Here is an 18,342-nt window from a genome sequence, read left to right as displayed (position 1 = left end):
CAGTAAAAGATGTTACCTGGCCCACCCTCTTTTTGTAATATCCTGCCACTCGCATGGCTACAGCACTTTCCTTCTCAGACAGGCTGATGGAGGATTTGAAGTGCACTCGGCAAATTGAGACAGATTAGAAAGATCCCCTGGCCTTGTAGTCCTAGAGAAGTTAGAAGGATTCGCTTTGCTCAGAATCAGTCTAGTCCACTCTAGAACAATGCAGCCCATTTCCCATCCTTCCTGCATTCAGATGATGGGAGTTTGCAGTGCTGTAAACCCATCTAGCTCGAACTAGAACAGCTCGGCCCTTCTCACCCTGCGTTGGGAGGAGTGAGCCTGCGCTAGATCAATCCAACCCGATCTAGAACAGAGTTGGAGCTGTGCATGGGACTGGAGAAATAAAACCCTACGTGCCGTCAACTCTTTTCTTGCCGTGAAGCTGTGCGGCCGCTAGGGGCCGCTGCTCAAAGTTTCCCCATAACCATAGACACTGGGGGGGGGGCGGGACCGGTGACGTGGTTCTGGGGGAGCCGATCCGGTCACCGGGAAGCCGTAGAGCTGGGGCTGCAAGTTCTCGCGAGAGTTACTCGCCAATCTCCAGGGTGACGGTACACGCGCTGGGCCAGGCGAAGATGGCGTCTGGGCGGCGGGCAGCGCCCTGAAAGGCCGGGACATGGCGGAGGCCCTGCAGGTGTCCGAGCGCCAGCCTGTGGGGGGAGGCGGCGGGGAGGGAGCCCGGCAGCGCCGGGGAAAGGCCCTCGGCCGCCTCAGCGCCGCGCACGGGGCCCGGAGCGGGACCCGAGTCTTCCGCGGGCCGCAGGCGGGCGCGTGGGGAGTGAAACAGTCGCGGGTGGCGTTCGGTGTGATGCCAGCCCCGGGCCTGCGGGGCGACCCTGCCGGTGGTGTCCGGGGCCCTGGCCGTGCTGGGCTTCTGGGTCCCTAAACGCCCGACTACCCCGGAGCCCCCACGTGCAGCATTGGGACCGTCCCTGGAGGCACCCATGGCGGAAGATTGGGCCGTTAACATTGGCAGCATTTAAGAGGCTTTTTACCTTTAAAGTGCTGTGCAGTCATTAACTGGGGAGAGCCCGCACTCAGTAACGGGAAGGAGAAAGTGTTCTTCCCTGTAAACGTCACCCGAAAGTGTTTGTGTTTCTTATTAGACCAAAATAGTTGAAAACCAGCCCTATGATGAGAGTCTGGAGATTAACGACTCAGAAGAGGTTGCCAGTATCTACACTCCAACTCCACGGCAGCTAGGTAGGGGAAAGTCTAATTTCACATCCTGTTTCTGTCTTTCCTACTAAAACAGTTTCTTTCTTTCCTTAAAATTAAAATGCTGACCAATCTCATGTATGCTATTGGCAACTTGATTTTGATAATTATATTTTCTTAAAAATACCCTGAGGGGATTTAAGTCTTCTCCATAAAATTGGAGCGTGAGCAGATTCATTGGTAAAATAGAATACATTCCCAAATTTTTATTAATGTAATGTGCTCATCGCAAAAAAGCTAGTGAGATCAGATTGTCACTGAAATCTAGGTCTGCATCTAGGACATGGTTGGTTTAACATGGATTTGAGCGTCTCCACCAGGGCCAGCCCCTGCATTATATTCTAGTTCAGCCAAAGCATGTTGAAATTGTGAGTAAGCATGATTGTTAAACTTGGGTGTAAGGGCTTCATTTGTAAGTGCCTCAATGTGACAATCCATGCTGCAATCCCACAACCCAAACTTGGGTAACATACCTTCTTGGTGATCTCTTCAACAGGTCCTAGATCCACACGCCCACAGCTCAAAAATATGGCTGATAACAGCAGTGATGAGTATGATGAAGAAATAAACAAGGTATGAGGTTGCCCATGTTCTTCTCTGCTGATCACAGCATTTTGTAGCCCCATCTACTGGGGCCTCATTATCTGCATGTTGAGTCTTACTGGGGAAATTGCAGCAAAGCAGCTTGGAAAGTTTTTGTTTTTGTGTTTTTTTGTTTGTTTGTTTGTTTGTTTGACCCATTTTGAGTAGAAAGAAATGTAGTTGCAGTATCTTTTGGCAAGACACATTATTTATACTAGGGTGAAGGTAAGAAGGGGTCAGATTGTTCTTTCCTTCGATTAGAACAGATGGAACAATTTAAGCGTACTAGAGAGAATAGATCTGGAAGGGGATTTTCACATCATGGCAGCTGACACCATCCAGTGTGGATATAATGAATACCAGGCCCATTGTCATGCAATGGCTGAAGTGGGATAAAAAGAGAGAGGCGAAAAATCAAGGGCTTACACCCACATTTGGCTGTAAAGGCAGGGAGTGTTTTTTACAGGTTAGAGAAGATAAGTTGACTCTGGATCAGGACTCCTGGGTTCTGTTTCCAGCTCTGCCACCAATTAGTTGTATGACTTTGGGTGAGCCAGTTCCCCCCATCAGTATTTCAGTTTCTCTGGCTGTAAAGTAGGGTCATACTATCAGCTACCTCGCAGGGACTTGGAGAGGATGGAGTAGTGTTTGTAAAGCATTTTGAGATCCTCTAAGAGAAGGACAAATTATTATTTATTAGAACTGAACATTCCCCCCACCACTGAAAACCATTCGAGTCAGACTAAGATTAAATGCCTGTGCTGGCATTCCTTTTCTATGCCACTAGAGGAAGTTGTTTGTTTGTTTGTTTGTTTGTTACACTGCTGTGCCCCACCCATTTGTGGCAGTTTTGGACAGAGGGTGTTTTCTGTTTAGAATGAAAGATGATAGAGCTGGGAAATGGGCTGTTGGAAATGTATGTTGCACCTGTTGTCAGAAGCTACCGGTGTGGTGCTCTGCTCTCTTCAATGTTGATAACATTCGGCTGTGTGCATGTGTTCCCTCTCTGTGCTGCCCTGGCTCTGCGAGGATCGCTGACACAGCAGACCCCCGAGAGAACCCCCAATGACCACAGACTCTAGTAAGGTACGAAGGCACCCGGCCAGGTTTATTGTCGAAGAGGAACACAGTCTCTAGCTCCCCGGATTAGATATCTACGGTTCTGCTAGTACATATGTGCTCTCTGACAATGGACCGGCTCAGTCAGTGGCGGGACTTTCCATTGTCCCCTAGGCCGGACAAAGATATCCGCTCAGGGGTGCATTCTTATACACAGGTACAAACAAGTAACACATCACTCCTGATGTATTGAGGTGCAACCCCTCTGCATAGCAAGGTACAACCCCTCCACACAGTAAGGTGCCGCCTCTCACCTTGTATGTGTTGGTTCGAACAAAACAACTCTATCCATCATATTCCCCTTTTCTCCCTGTCCTTTTTATCTGTGTGGAATGTGCAAGTATCAGTGTGTTCTGGTATCTCTAGTGTTCAGTACCTTTTAGGTACAGTAACTCCTCACTTAAAGTCGTCCCGGTTAACGTTGTTTTGTTGTTAAGTTGCTGAGCAATTAGGGAACATGCTTGTTTAAAGTTGTGTAATGCTCCCTTCTAATGTCTTTGGCAGCTGCCTGCTTTGTCTACTGCTTGCAGGAAGAGCAGCCTGTTGTAGCTAGCTGGTGGGGGCTTGGAACCAGGGTGGACTGGCAGCCCTCTTATCAGCTCCCCACTCCCCTAAGTTCCCTGTGCAGCAGCTGCCCAGCAGGCAAGCAATTGCAGTTGTCCCTCCCCCCCACTGCCATATGCCGCTCCTGCCCTCTGCCTTGGAGCTGCTCCCCGAGTCTCCTGCTTGCTGTGCGGGGCGGGAGGGAAGGAAGAGGGGGGCTAATGTCAGGGTGTCCCCCTCCCCCTTGCTCCTGCACCCCGCTTACCCCATCTTCCATAGAGCAGGGGGGACACACCAGGGCTCAGGATGGAGGGAGCTTGCAGCAGCTGCAGTGTCAGCAAGCTGATCAAATTAATAAGGCAGTGAACTTAAAAGGGAAATGCACATCTCTCCCTCCATTCCTGCTGCCTTGTATAGTGAGAGAGTTAACCCTTGAGGGCTCAGCCAATTCCTACTTCATCATTTGGCAGTAAGGGAAATATCCCACCCTCTGACTCCTCCACCTCAACCAAGCTTCACAATCATCATCACTGTGTACCAGTATTAAATTGTTTGTTTAAAACTTATACTGTGTGTGTGTGTGTGTGTATATATATATATATATATATCTATCTATCTTTTGTCTGGTGAAAAAAATTTCCCTGGAACCTAACCCCCTCATTTACATTAATTCTTATAGGGAAATTGGATTCGCTTAACGTCGTTTCGCTTAAAGTCGCATTTTTCAGGAACATAACTACAATGTTAAGTGAGGAGTTACTGTATGTGTATTTGTGCAACATCAGCCCTTTCCTTGCCAGCTTCTGTGAGCAGGGGCTGCCTCTGGCTCACAGCTTAACTTTGCTTTATGTTAGCAAAGTCTTGACTATTACTTTAGTTCAGGCCTTAGGCCTCATACCGGGCCTCTGAAACCAAGCGTTTATGTTTCAGGGCCTCATCTTACTACAGCACCATAACTTTGGTTTTAACATTGACCTAGGAGAAGAAGGTAGCCCAGTTGGCCCCCCAGCAAGGATTTAGTGAGAATGAGGATGGGGAGGATGAAGATGATTCGTCTGAAACTGACTCGGATGATGACGATGATGAAGAGGAGCATGGAGCCCCTCTGGAGGGGTATGAGGGATTATTAATTCCTAATAACAGTGAGAATAGCCATGTGAATTAAAGTCAGGGTCTCCATTCTGAGAAGACTCCTAACAAGCCAGTTGAATAATGTTACATTCTAGCAATACTGTGCAGATATGTCTTTAGGTTAGATAGTGTGGGAATGAAGGGTTTAAAAGCTGAGGTAGATCATGTGCAGGTGCAATGTCTTCAAACAGCTCCGTGGTACTGGGGTTGGAGTGCTGCAATGGGAACTGTAAGTCTGAATCCAAGGTTTTGGGGAGCTGCTTTCAGAGTATCAGCCCTGAAAATGAAGATAGAAGGATATAGCTATATTAAGTGGGGAGGAGGAATTCCATTGCCCATGTGGACAGGAAGAGTGTCACTGGGGTTTGAAAAGCATCAGAAAAGATGCACTGTTCATACAATAGAACTGTTCTTAGAGAGCTTGAAAATTGGATTCCTAAGCAAGATTCTGACTTGTTCATTGACGCAGTAGGATTCTTAGATTTCAAATACTGCTGCCCAGTTTTCTTCCTACCAATACCTACTCATGAACTTTATAACCAATGCAATCAGCCTCTTTGAGGCAGTGTAGAGGGTACCCAAGTTGCCTGGCATAAACTGAGACTTAGTATAATAAACTAGCGCTAATAGAGGGCTAATTAATTAATACATTAGGAGGCCCATTAATATGCTCAATGCATTGTGCTGCACAAAGATAGAGTACATTTACTGCCTTTTTGCAGACAATTCATTTCCATAATTTACATACAGATGTCTAGCATGCAAACCAGCCTGCCCCAAGGGAAATAATTGTTATATCATTACACTTATTGTAATATAACTTTGTTGAAAGTCTGGTCTGCTGCCCATCATCATGGTATTATTTATTAAACTCCAATCAAAAAAGGGAGTATCTGGTAAAAGGGGGTGTCAGTGTTGTGAGTGGTGTTCTTATGATGGAAACACGTCTTCAAAGAGGAAGAGTTTGCAGCATTTCCTAAAGATGTCAGAGACTGGATTCTCTTGATCTCTTCTGTAAATTTGTTCTGTAGCCAGATCCATCCCCCAGGATGGGTGTGCTAAGGTGGGGAAGACATCCAAGGCCTTCTCCTCCTCTAACACACCCACAGAGAATCAGATATAAGTACCCCATAAAGTTAATCTGCATGAATCTATTGGTCTTGAATATCTCTTCTTTTCTCTAGTGCCTACAACCCTGCAGATTACGAGTATCTACCAGTGTCTGCAGATATTAAAGAGCTCTTCCAGTACATAAGGAGGTGAGTAGAAGGAGCACTAGTCTGCATTGGGATGCCTTTCTGGGGGGGTGAAATGTTTACAGAAGGAAATGCTTCTTTTCTGGACGATAATTTCCCTGTGTAATTCTCAGGTACACTCCACAAATGATAGAGCTTGAACACAAACTGCAGCCTTTCATTCCAGACTTCATTCCAGCTGTTGGGGACATTGATGCCTTCTTAAAGGTACCCAGCTTTCAGACCCTCCCCTGTAACTCCTGTTGTGCAGGGTCAAACAGTGCTCTCTCCCATAAAAACAATAGTAATTTAGTGAGAGAAGCAGCATTTGCATTTCTCTTTGTTACAAGAGGAGCAATTTTAGCACACAGGGTGCCAGACTAGGGGCCCAAACCCACTTATGGGGATTTACCCTCCTCGGTCCATAATGTGGCGTTAACCCCTGCTTGTCCAGTGTGGGGTTGGTGCACCCCGTCAGAGTGTCAGGAGGTAAGTTTTTTACCTACTTCTTAAACAGACCCATAGAATAGCCTTTGCTAAAGGATTTGTATAAATTTCTAGATTTTTTTCTTAATCCTTGGTAGCCTAGCAATATTTACACAGCCACGGTTTTCTTTTTCAATAAAGACCCAGAGTGTGACTGGGTTAGAATGCTCCCATTCTGCTACTATTTTGAGCTGGCTGGCTTGACCAATACCTTTGTATTCCTGCTAGGATTTTTATCTGGGGTGGTTACAAAAGATTTTGAAACAAGAAAGATATCCATGTCATTTTGACTGTGGCTCTTCTTCCCAACCAAGAAATAGAATACATACCCCAACACTCCAGATCTCTTTTTATTTGCTAAAATTTGGTGGTTTGACATTTTAATCCTATAACTCAGGGGTAGGCAACCTATGGCACGTGTCCCGAAGGCGGCACGTGAGCTGATTTTCAGTGACACTCACACTGCCTGGGTCCTGGCCACCAGTGTGGGGGGCTCTGCATTTTAATTTAATTTTAAATGAAGCTTCTTAAACATTTAAAAACCTTATTAATTTTACATGCAACAATAATTTAGTTATATATTATAGACTTTTTGAAAGAGACCTTCTAAAAACATTAAAATGTATTACTGGCATGCCAAACCTTAAATTAGAGTGAATAAATGAAGACTCGGCACACCGCTTCTGAAAGGTTGCCGACCCCTGCTATAACTCTTCTAGGTTGTTTGAGATTTGAATTCCTAGCTACCCTATAGAATTTGTTGCCCATTAGTACCCAAATGTTTTCTGGAGGAATGACTTATCAGAGTCCAGCAAATTCATAGCTAACATTTCAGATTTGTCATAATTTTGTTAAATTTAGATGCTTTCCAAAGTCATGGATTTTTTTAGATACTGATTTTAGGAAAATGTTTGGGTTAGATAAAAAATATTACATAATCAGCTTGAAAAGTTATTTTTCTATTGTGTTCCTGCAAAATTTATTTCTGTGATAAATTCATTATTCCTTATCCTCAATGCAAAGGCACCATGGCCAATGCAAAAAGTAAGAAACAATGGACATCCCAGCCTAGTCCCTCTGTATAATTCAAACAGGGGAGATTAAGCCCCATTAATTCCCACAGCTGCTTTTGGGCTGATGTAAAGAGCATTTATCCAATTAAGGAACTGTGGGCCAGTGTTGTATGTCTGGGACAGGACTCAAAACAGCAAGTTCTGCTCTATTCCATCAAAAGTTTTCTCTGGGTCAAGTGATAGCATAATTATTTTTTTTTTAAACTGGCATTATGAATGATTCAGAGTACTCTCTAAATATTGGCTGACAGTGTCTATCCTTAATGAGTCAAGTTCGATCTGGGTTTATATAAACTGAGAGCATGGATGGCAGACAGCTAACTAGTTTTTTTTTTTTTTTAAATCTTTGCTGTGATTCATCAGTGATCTGAGCCTATAGGAACTGCATAAAGTAAAGTATTTTCCAACTTTAGGGAGACCAGCAGTAGCTTCTTTCATAGGTTGTGGAAGTCCCTCCCATAGCAGAATGGCACTGAAGATACCCTTCAGGGACCCACTAATAACTTCTTCACTACTATGTGAAATTTAGCTGGAAAACCATCAGGTGCTAGAGTTTTATTTCTTTACACTTGCTCTTGCCGTTGAGATTTCTTCTTCTGTTATTTCTTTATCTAAAGTTTCTTTATCAGTTTTGTTTATCTTTGGCGAGCCTGCTAATTCCAAATATTTTTGAATTACCGCAGATACGTCAAACTCTGAAGTTTAGGGTCTTTTATAATAAGGAACAAAAGTAGCATATGTTTCACTGCATTGTGTAACTGTCTTTTGCTGATTGTTTTTAATTGGTGGAATAATATTTTCCTCTCTAATCCCTTTCTGCCATCAGCACATTCAGTTTCCCCTGATATTAGTTAATTGTTTATATACTTTTTTGAACCTGTGTTTTATGAATGTCACAACATATTTATCTGCAGTTCTGGTTTTATTTTTCTTAAGTGCTGCTGTCTTTTTTTCTATTTAGAGGCTCTGCTTATCAACTGGCCCCTAAATACTGCTTTACCTGCCTCCCAGAGAAGACCTCTTTTTATATTGTCTTATCATTTATTTTAAAGTATTGAACAACGTCCTCTTTAATTACTGCAACCTGATTTTTGTCCAGCAGAAGCAAGCAGTTCATTTTCCAAAGAAGTGATCTTAGGATGATGCTAGCAAATATTACTTTCAGCGAGGCAGGACCTGACCACGTAGTGGTGCCAATTTCCATAGCACTAGTCTGCTTCACTGAGGATTTAGTGATTAACATTAACTCTATTCTATTATATAAATTATGAGGGTATGCATTAAAATGTGAGAGTTTGTTCCCCAGTGTGCAATTCTCTCCAGCAATCTGAGAGATTGAATTGTTGGCATAGAGAAGTCAATTCTGCACCTGCTTCCCTGTCTACCTTGTCTCTTTTATCCAATCTGTCCCAGTAAGGCGTATGTGTGCGTTTGAAGTCTTCTCCAAATATAATTGCCCGGTCTCCAAAATGTTGCAATATTTGGGTATAAACTGGCCATGAACAAAATTAAGGTTGGAAATTAGAAGACAGTTTCTAACCATCAGAGGGGTGAGGTTCTGGAACAGAAGTTGTGGTGGCAAACAACTCAATTAGTTTTAGAGAGAGCTGGACAATTTTATGAGTCTGATTGTGTGTCAAGGTTGGTTGTGATGGTAGGGGGCAAGGCTCAGCAGCCCCGGGACTCACTCCCAGTTTACGTCTTATGTTCCTAAAAGCTCATCCTTCAGTGTTTCCTTTGACCATGTCAGAGAAAAACAGACACAACAAGGAGTCTGGTGGCACCTTAAATGATGCATCCGAAGAAGTGAGGTTTTTACCCACGAAAGCTTATGCCCAAATAAATCTGTTAGTCTTTAAGGTGCCATCAGACTCCGTGTTGTTTTTGTAGATCCAGACTAACATGGCTACCCCCTGATAATTGACACCATGCAAGAGAAAAACAGAGTTCTCACTCTCAGGTTGGGTGCAACAAGTCAGATACTTTATTATCTCTAGCAATTGCGTGGAGGGAGAGAGCTAAACAGGTCTCTCTACAGGTAAACAATTACAACAAGCATTTATACCTTTGGTTACATACAATAATAAGCAACAGCTGCATTTTGTTTATACATAGGTCATCCTGATATCTTCTTTTTCTCACCAATTTAAACTACAGTCTACATTCCATACTTATCTAACTCAAGGTTGCAACAACTTCTCACACAGTCCTTTCCCACTCGCCTCACACAATGCTCGCTTCTACAAATCTCGCATTGTTAGGATTACAGCTAGCCTGACTCTTGCTCACAGAGGAGACTGTTTGCATAGAAATCCCCTTCAAATCCCTGTCAGTTCTTGCTCTACTTCCACATACCCCCTTTTGTGCGTCTAGCACAACTAACATCCTTAAACCTCCATTTGTATCAAGCCTTGGATGGCAGATTCTACATCAAATACTTCAATCTAAAGGGTTGTTGATTGGATGCAATGACAATGCATGATTAGCATGGACATGAAAAGTATTACTATTATTACGTCCTTTACAACAACAATAACATAATCCTAAACTAAACAACAACAATACAAGCAGTAACATTCCCATAGTAGTAATATGATGGGGTTGTTGTACAGTTTTAGTCACAAAGCACAATACATCATACTTAGTACATAAAGTAGACCCTCTATAAGCTGTATGAAAGGCATACTTTTCAACTTGATATATATTTTGAAGCATGTGAATTTGCCCTTGTAATTCAGAGATTCTTTGAACCTCTGGTAACAGTGAAAGCAAATTTTGAAATCGATCAGGTACTAAGCTAGTCCAATTGAAGGGTATCTGAAACCTAAGGGCTACTTGTAAAACTGTCCGCAGGCCAGTAAATAATATAATTGCCTGTAGCAGTAGTGAGATTAAAATGTATATCTCGCAACGTGGTGGCTTCAACATACATACAGCTATCATTAGCTTGAAAAAGTAGGTGTCCTGTCAGGGTAGTTCCTTGTCCCCTACCCTCCCAGCAAACGTTGTCATGAACAGTGACAACTTCCCCTGGCTTCAGTTTACGTGTACACTGAAGCTGTGGAGGTTCTAACGGCCAAAATGTCCATTGACTCCCTAACCCCATCCAAATATCCGGTGTTATCCCAGGAGCACTGACTAAAAATCGATTAGGCTCACCAGGTGGTATAATTTCCCAAATGTCTCAGTGAATCACCCAATCTCACATGCATCCTCCCCACGGACCTGGCAGGCTTCGGTATATGGGAGCCCACCCCCCTTTGACCTGTCCGTATGCTTGGAAGGAGCACTGTGAACGTCTGCACTTTCACCCAGAAAATCTCCAAGTATGTCTCTATGGCCACAGATCAGTGTAAATGCGATCCCCGTCTATAGTGGATATCTGGCCTCCTGAGTGCTGCTGTAATTTCCCCCAGCTCTCTTCTCTCTTTTAAAGTAAGAGCACAGAGGTTATGGAAAAACTGAGGCCTTTGAATAAAAGCTCTGAATGCTCTGTTTTTTTATAATTAAAGCTTTCTGCTGATAATGATGAAATTTCACAATCAGATCTGAGTCTATTATGAGACCGAAGTGGACAGAGCAGAGCTTTATTTGCTCTCTCCACTTTCACCTCTTCCGGTGAGCTCAGCTTTAACAATTTCGCAATGTACATCCTCCTTCAGTGGTTTCAGGCAGTCCCTTAATTCTGATGTTCCTTCTTGCTCTGTTTTCTGTAGCATCCCATTTAAACTGCAGCTCTTTCTGCTCCAGAAGTGCCAGGCAACTCTGCAACTCTCTCTCTCTCACCTCTTTCTCTAAGGCCAGTCTGTAGCACAGTGACTTGATCTTCCAAGTCAGCAATTTAGAGAGGCTCATTTTAAACATCCTTCAAACTCCTGTTTTGAATATAGAAGGGAAAAAAATTCAGTTCCTCTTTGTTGCTCTGCAGGTTCCACGTCCTGATGGGAAGCCAGATAACCTTGGCCTGTTGGTACTGGATGAGCCATCCACAAAACAGTCAGATTCCACAGTGCTCTCTCTCTGGTTAACAGAAAACTCCAAACAGCACAACGTTGCAGTAAGTTATGAAGGGAAAAGAGCTGGTTACCCCACACTAAGCTTGGTAGAAAGATGGGAGTCTTGTTCTAACCCGTGTGGCTGTACCACTGCCATGGTTACAGCACAGGTAGGATTTGACTAAATTCTCATGAACAGGAAAACATCTTTCCCACCCACATCTTTAGACTACAGTGTGCCTGCTCTCATTCACACACACGTCTTAATAAACAGACTTTGGATCCATTTGTTTCCTTGGGTCAGAGCTTCATTCCCCTGTGGTTGTTGCTGTCTGGTTTGAGTCACTGTGTTCTTTCCCAGATGCTCTTCTGCTCCTGTATGCAGACACTGGATGGTATAGCGCAGCTGGGAAAGAGAACAAAACCACACAGCCCAGCCAGGAATGAAGCATAGGGTTTGCAGGGACCCACCAGCCTTGGAAAGTATGTCTCCAGATTCGCATTTCTGTTCTCAGCAGCAAATAAAAGTGAAGAGCTTGGAGAATGCAGAGAAGAATCCCAAAGCCATTGATAACTGGATCGAGAGCATCAGCGAGTTACATCGCTTCAAACCTCCTGCTACTGTTCACTACACCAGGTGAGCTCTCTGTACCCTCCTGCATTTGTATTTTACTCTGCTTATTCCTTACCGCTTGTCTTGCATGCAGAGATGCAGTTTGAGTGTCCTTTAATCAATGGAATTTCTCTCCTGATGACTTTGTGTAATTCAGATCGGTCTAGTTTGCCCTTGTAGAAAGGGTGCATGTGTAAGTAGCCTGAGTGGGGGACTAAGAGTCAGGACTCCTGGGTTCTATTTTCCCCCTCCCACTGACCTGTTTGATGTTGGACAAGTCACTTACTCTGTATTTCAGTTTCCACACCTGTCATGAGGATAGTAATACTAACTTACCTGAGAGTAGGACTGAGGGGCTTCTCTAATGTTTGTGAAGTGCTTAGATACCCTGAGATGAAAGGCTCTGTATGACAGCAAAGAACTATCGTTAACTCTTTTCAAAATGCAATCAGGAGAGAGGAGGAACTTTGTTGACCTACAGTATGTTGCACTGCAGTGATAGGGGTTTTAGAAATGCAGATACAGAGTTAGACATGGTTTATTTAGAGAAGATAAAAACATCACCTCATCAGAGTTATTCTTGCCATGACTGTGAAGAATGAATTGATCTCTCATCAGATACTTGATAAGTGGTTACAGCTATGGATTGTGTGTACAAGTCAAAATCTCTGACACGGGCAACAGTTAGGAATTAATGTGTGCACTCTCTCCATGTTACCTGTACTTGGCTCATCCAGTCTTAACTGGAATTCTTATTGATTCAAAACTCCTCAGCAAAACTCTGCCTTGAGTTTTAAACATACAGCTGTTTGTGTTTGTGTCTTTAGCTTTGCAAGTGAGTTTGGTCCCCACTAAAGCGAGTGTGATGAGTGACACTCACTTGGGCCAGGGATAGTTTGCACAGCGATAATGATGCTGAGCACCTTTGCAAAAGCGCTTTGAGGAAGGGACTATTATTTATTAGAAAAGCTTTCTCACCCTGCTTTGCCAGTATCCCCAATCCTGACTTGCATATTCCCTGCTTTTCCAGGCCTGACCTCACCACACACCTCTGCCAAAACTCCTCAGTCCCAGCCAGCAGTCCCCCTGCTATCCCACAAGCCTCTCCTGTGAAGAGATGTGTACCGTATATAGACTGTGATGTCCAGATGTGCGGATTAATCTGAGACCATCAAACTCATTTTCCCATGTGATCCAAATCAGACTTGATCCCAGACCTCCAGAGGTGAAGTCTAGTACATTAACTCACCTTCTATAGCAGGTGTAGTGAAATCTGTGGATGGCTTGCTCTTGTCTCTTGCAATATGGAGTTGGCACCTTGTTTTGACTACCATAAAAGCTGTTTAATCAGGACCACACTTGTGTGTGCTCATAGGCGCGAATGTGTGTCTGTTTTCTCCCTCTGTGAGGACAAGAGTGCAGTTGCTGTGTCACGCTCTCCCCGTTCACACCAGTCTGTTGTCAGTGCACTGTCAGGAAGCTCCACATCCAGCAAAATTACTGCTGGCATACTGTGTCTTTACGTGCAGGGTTGTTCTTCTCCCCTTGCAGGCCAATGCCTGATATCGAGACACTGATGCAGGAATGGTCCCCAGAATTTGAGGAGCTTTTGGGAAAGGTATGTTGTCAGCCTGCCTAACAGCTACCCCAGCTGTGTATTACAGGCATAATCTGGGCTTTTGTCTCACTCTGGCCTGTTTGCTATTTGCCTACTCTGTTATCCCTCATTAACGCAGGCTGGCTCAGAGCTATTTGGGTTTCTTGTATCGATATGAAGGAAAACCACTGTGCAACCAATGACTAGGCAATTTGGTATGTTCTAGCTCAAAGCCAGCCAGGTGTCAGTGGTGCTTGAAAGCTGCCACCCTGTGATGCCTGTGTGAAATGGGTGAGTAAGTTTCAGCCCAATTCCTAGTGAACAGGCATCCACATCACAGCCAGCAACAACACAGCTGGTACTAATTGTCCCCCATGTTGGCAGAGACACCAAGTGATGAATGGGCCTCAGCGGCTTCCATCCATATAAAGCAGGCTGTGCCTGCTCTGTGCTGAGGTAACACTAGCGCGTAGTCTCGCTGTATGGGCACTGAACAAGAGCTGGATCATGAGTCACTCTTTCCATGTCCCTTCTAGGTAAGCCTTCCAACTGCGGACATCAACTGCGGCCTGGCTGAGTATATTGACATGATATGTGGTAAGCAAAGGACCTGTACGTGTCACTCTCATCTTCTTCTCAGAAGGAGCAGAGTGCTAGCTCCTCACCATCCTCCAAGCACCACCATGCGCAAATTATGAAGTGTTATGTGCCTAAGGGGGTGTCTGAGCAGGCAGCACTTCCTCCCGACAGCAGTGCTCTCGGGTTGTTTGGAGGAGGTATTGCAGATGCATTAGTTGCATTCCCCTCCCATTCAAGCTTAGTCTTTTATGTCCCCATGCCCCAGGTGTGGGCGGGCTGACAGGAGATCCCTTCAGAACCTGTAGCTGTTCCACATTGCATCAAGATGAATGACCCTGACCTAGCGCTTTCATTTCAAAACTTGTTTTTCCTGGAGATGGGTGTTGTGCTCCCAGTATCATGTCCTTGTGTGGAGAAACAGATGGGTTCCCTATTTCTAACTGTGTCTGTTCCCTCTGAATATTCGGGGCAGGCTCTGGCCTATTCACCCTTCACTGCTAAACTCCTTACTGCACAGTAGCCTAGTAGCACTAGAGATGGAACCACAGTTAGGAAAAGCAAGAGACACCTGGAGGCAAGTTCAGCCCTGACCTAAGCTGATGCATCTCCTGGTGACTGCAGATGTGTGTGTAAAGCCCCAAAGCCCTGGGGATGCGCAGAGGGTATTGCTACTTGGAGAGCGCCAACGTCCAGGCAGCAGCATTGTACTCAGAATCCTTATGTTGTTTTGTCCTAGCTATTCTGGACATTCCTGTCTATAAGAGTCGGGTCCAGTCCCTGCATGTCCTCTTCTCGCTGTATTCAGAGTTCAAGAACTCACAGGTAGGTGACTCCAGTGTCCACCACCTTCCAGGCTATCACTGTTAGAATGCTCAAGGGGGGGGCAGTGTTAAGCCACTTGTCCTGAAATTCACAATAGCTCCCCTGCACTGCTGAAGAGTCCATGACAACAGTGCCTGTCCTGGCCAAAGAACATCACTTTCTGAAGTGTTACCATTATTTCCTAACAATTTTAGCTTAATGCATTTTTCACCTCGCAGGCTTCCCATGACTCACAAGGATTCCTTCATCCAACACTTGCATATACTGACCCTCCCCGCAAACTCCAACCCACCTCCCCCCTTTCAATATATAGCTATTCCATTTCCGCTGTAGAACGCTGACTTGTTACTTTTTCTTGTACCAGAATTTCCCACACTTCTTGATCTCAGTCACTAGTTTTAGGAGAGTCACTCCTCTTCCACCAAATGCTGTGGTACTTCTACTAGCAGCTGGAGAAAGAATAATCAATTTTTTAGGGCTCTTATAAAAAGCAGTTTGTAGGACAATTCAATAAAATACTGATGCCTTGTTATTTCCCTTCTTAAGTCTCCAAGGACTTTCCAAAATGTCTTCAATTTTTGCTATATATGGAAAAATCCTTCCCTTACATTACCTCCAGCATTTGCCAATCCCTGTACCATAAATTCACTTACTTTGGAGGAGACTTAGGTTCCACTGATGAATGTGAATGTACTTTTAATTTTTTATTAATGTGTTTATGGAGGTGTGGGGACCATTGCCCGTATGTTTCCCCTTTCCTCCTACTTCAAATTTATCTATCAATGTAGTTACTTTCTCTAAATAACAGATTATTTTGTGTAGAGTGGAAAGGAAGCCTTTATGTTTCATGAATGTAGTTGAGTAGCTTTTCAAATTGCATCAATTTTCTACTTAGAGGTGTGCCTTTTTGTGGGGATGAGTTGAAAGAATGCCTCACACTTACAATATTGTCGTTGTGGAATTCTGATGGTTTTTGGGAGTTGTTTTTCATTTGTTGGTCTAAATATATTATCTCTAAACGGCTGGTTGTGTGTGTTAAGTGACCAGAGCAAGTCACTGCACTAACACAGTCTCCTTTCCCCCACAGCATTTCAAAGCCCTGGCTGAAGGGAGAAACATAGGGAGTCCTCCATCGAATCCACCCTCACAAGCAGGAGAGACAGAAGTGTTAAGCTTCAGCTGAGAAAAAGACCCTTTCTTCATGAGCTGGGGCTGCACCTAGGAGTAGAGCCTTCGCCTAAGCCAAACAGCAGAGCAAGGCAAAGCATTACTGAAAACTCTATCTTTTCTGTATGTACTGGCAGATGGACAGCGTACGACTCAGATGAATTAGTAGAGGTTAGAATTTAGCTCGTGGTGTTTAATTGTAAATGCTGCATGACCCTTTTTCTTTGGCTCATTCCCAGAGGATTCAGCATTAAACAAGTGCTTGCGAGTGGGAGTACCTCAGCAAGGGTAACAATGTCTTTGGTACCTGAAATCAGCTTGGGCAGAGCATCTCCTTAATGACATAACCCTCACTCTGCTCATGCAGCTGTTTGGACTCATAAGAACGGCCGTACCGGGTCAGACCAAAGGTCCATCCAGCCCAGTATCCTGTCTACCGACAGTGGCCAGTGCCAGGTGCCCCAGGGGGAGTGAACCTAACAGGCAATGATCAAGTGATCTCTCTCCTGCCATCCATCTCCACCCTCTGACAAACAGAGGCTAGGGATACCATTCCTTACCCATGGCTAATAGCCATTAATCGACTTAACCTTCATGAATTTATCCAGTTCTCTCTTAAACGCTGTTATAGTCCTAGCCTTCATAACTTCCTCAGGCAAGGAGTTCCACAAGTTGACTGTGCGCTGCATGAAGAAGAACTTCCTTTTATTTGTTTTAAACCTGCTGCTATTAATTTCATTTGGTGACCCCTAGTTCTTGTATTATGGGAATAAGTAAATAACTTTTCCTTATCCACTTTCTCCACATCACTCATAATTTTATATACCTCTATCATATCCCCCCCCCTTAGTCTCCTCTTTTCCAAGCTGAAAAGTCGTAGCCTCTTTAATCTCTCCTCATATGGGACCCGTTCCAAACCCCTAATCTTTTTAGTTGCCCTCTGAACCTTTTCTAGTGCCAGTATATCCTTTTTTGAGATGAGGAGACCACATCTGTACGTAGTATTCGAGATGAGGACGTACCATCGATTTATATAAGGGCAATAATATATTCTCCTTCTTATTCTCTATCCCCTTTTTAATGATTCCCAACATCCTGTTTGCTTTTTTGACCGCCTCTGCACACTGCGCAGACATCTTCAGAGAACTATCCACAATGACTCCAAGATCCTTTTCTTGATTCGTTGTAACTAAATCAGCCCCCATCATATTGTATGTATAGTTAGGGTTATTTTTTCCAATGTGCATTACTTTACATTTATCCACATTAAATTTCGTTTGCCATTTTGTTGCCCAATCACTTAGTTTTGTGAGATCTTTTTGAAGTTCTTCACAGTCTGCTTTGGGTTTAACTATCTTGAGCAGTTTAGTATCGTCTGCAAACTTTGCCACCTCACTGATTACCCCTTTCTCCAGATCATTTATGAGTAAGTTGAATAGGATCGGTCCGAGGACTGACCCTTGGGGAACACCACTAGTTACCCCTCTCCATTCTGAGAATTTACCATTAATTCCTACCCTTTGTTCCCGATCTTTTAACCAGTTCTCAATCCACGAAAGGACCTTCCCTTTTATCCTATGACAACTCAATTTACGTAAGAGCCTTTTGTGAGGGACCTTGTCAAAGGCTTTCTGGCAATCTAAGTACACTATGTCCACTGGATCCCCCTTGTCCACATCTTTGTTGACCCCTTCAAAGAACTAATAGATTAGTAAGACACAATTTCCCTTTACAGAAACCATGTTGACTTTTGCCCAACAATTTATGTTCTTCTATGTGTTTGACAATTTTATTCTTTACTATTGTTTTGACTAATTTGCCCCGTACCAACATTAGACTTACTGGTCTGTAATTGCTGGGATCACCTCTAGAGCCCTTTTTAAATATTGGCATTACATTAGGTATCTTCCAGTTGTTGGGTACAGAAGCCGATTTAAAGGATAGGTAACAAACCCTAGTTAATAGTTCTGCAACTGCACATTTGAGTTCTTTCAGAACTCTTGGGTGAATGCCATCTGGTCCCGGTGACTTGTTAATGTTAAATTCAATTAATTCTAAAACCTTCTCTAGTGACACTTCAATCTGTGACGGTTCCTCAGATTTGTCACCTACAAAAGCCGGCTCTGGTTTGGGA

General features: G+C 43.9%; 1 protein-coding gene across 2 annotated transcripts; it reads left to right on the top strand.

Moving 5' to 3' along the window:
* The first annotated feature begins 533 nt into the window (after positions 1 to 533).
* On the top strand, positions 534 to 16,490 carry IFT46 (intraflagellar transport 46). Of its 2 annotated transcripts, none has more exons than XM_034754634.1 (12): positions 534 to 682; positions 1,155 to 1,251; positions 1,763 to 1,839; positions 4,490 to 4,623; positions 5,826 to 5,900; positions 6,011 to 6,104; positions 11,364 to 11,492; positions 11,949 to 12,067; positions 13,595 to 13,661; positions 14,177 to 14,237; positions 14,956 to 15,041; positions 16,129 to 16,490. In XM_034754634.1, the coding sequence occupies exons 1-12, from the start codon at positions 665 to 667 to the stop codon at positions 16,222 to 16,224; spliced, it is 1,053 nt and encodes a 350-aa protein (XP_034610525.1). In that variant the 5' UTR covers positions 534 to 664; the 3' UTR covers positions 16,225 to 16,490. The 2 variants fall into 2 exon arrangements, with proteins under 2 accessions (XP_034610525.1, XP_034610524.1); XM_034754633.1 differs by having other exon boundaries at positions 11,946 to 12,067.
* Positions 16,491 to 18,342: the final 1,852 nt, after the last annotated feature.

This window comes from Trachemys scripta, chromosome 21 (assembly GCF_013100865.1).
Source record: "Trachemys scripta elegans isolate TJP31775 chromosome 21, CAS_Tse_1.0, whole genome shotgun sequence".
NCBI lineage: Eukaryota > Metazoa > Chordata > Testudines > Emydidae > Trachemys > Trachemys scripta.
This window is presented reverse-complemented; position numbering and strand designations above follow the sequence as displayed.

What these genes read in the sequence shown, in the direction of transcription:
- IFT46 (XM_034754633.1), top strand. An exon ending in TCCAACTCCACGGCAGCTAG is followed by an intron (nt 1,252 to 1,762) that starts GTAGGGGAAAGT and finishes TCTCTTCAACAG; the next exon opens with GTCCTAGATCCACACGCCCA. An exon ending in GTATATTGACATGATATGTG is followed by an intron (nt 14,238 to 14,955) that starts GTAAGCAAAGGA and finishes GTTTTGTCCTAG; the next exon opens with CTATTCTGGACATTCCTGTC.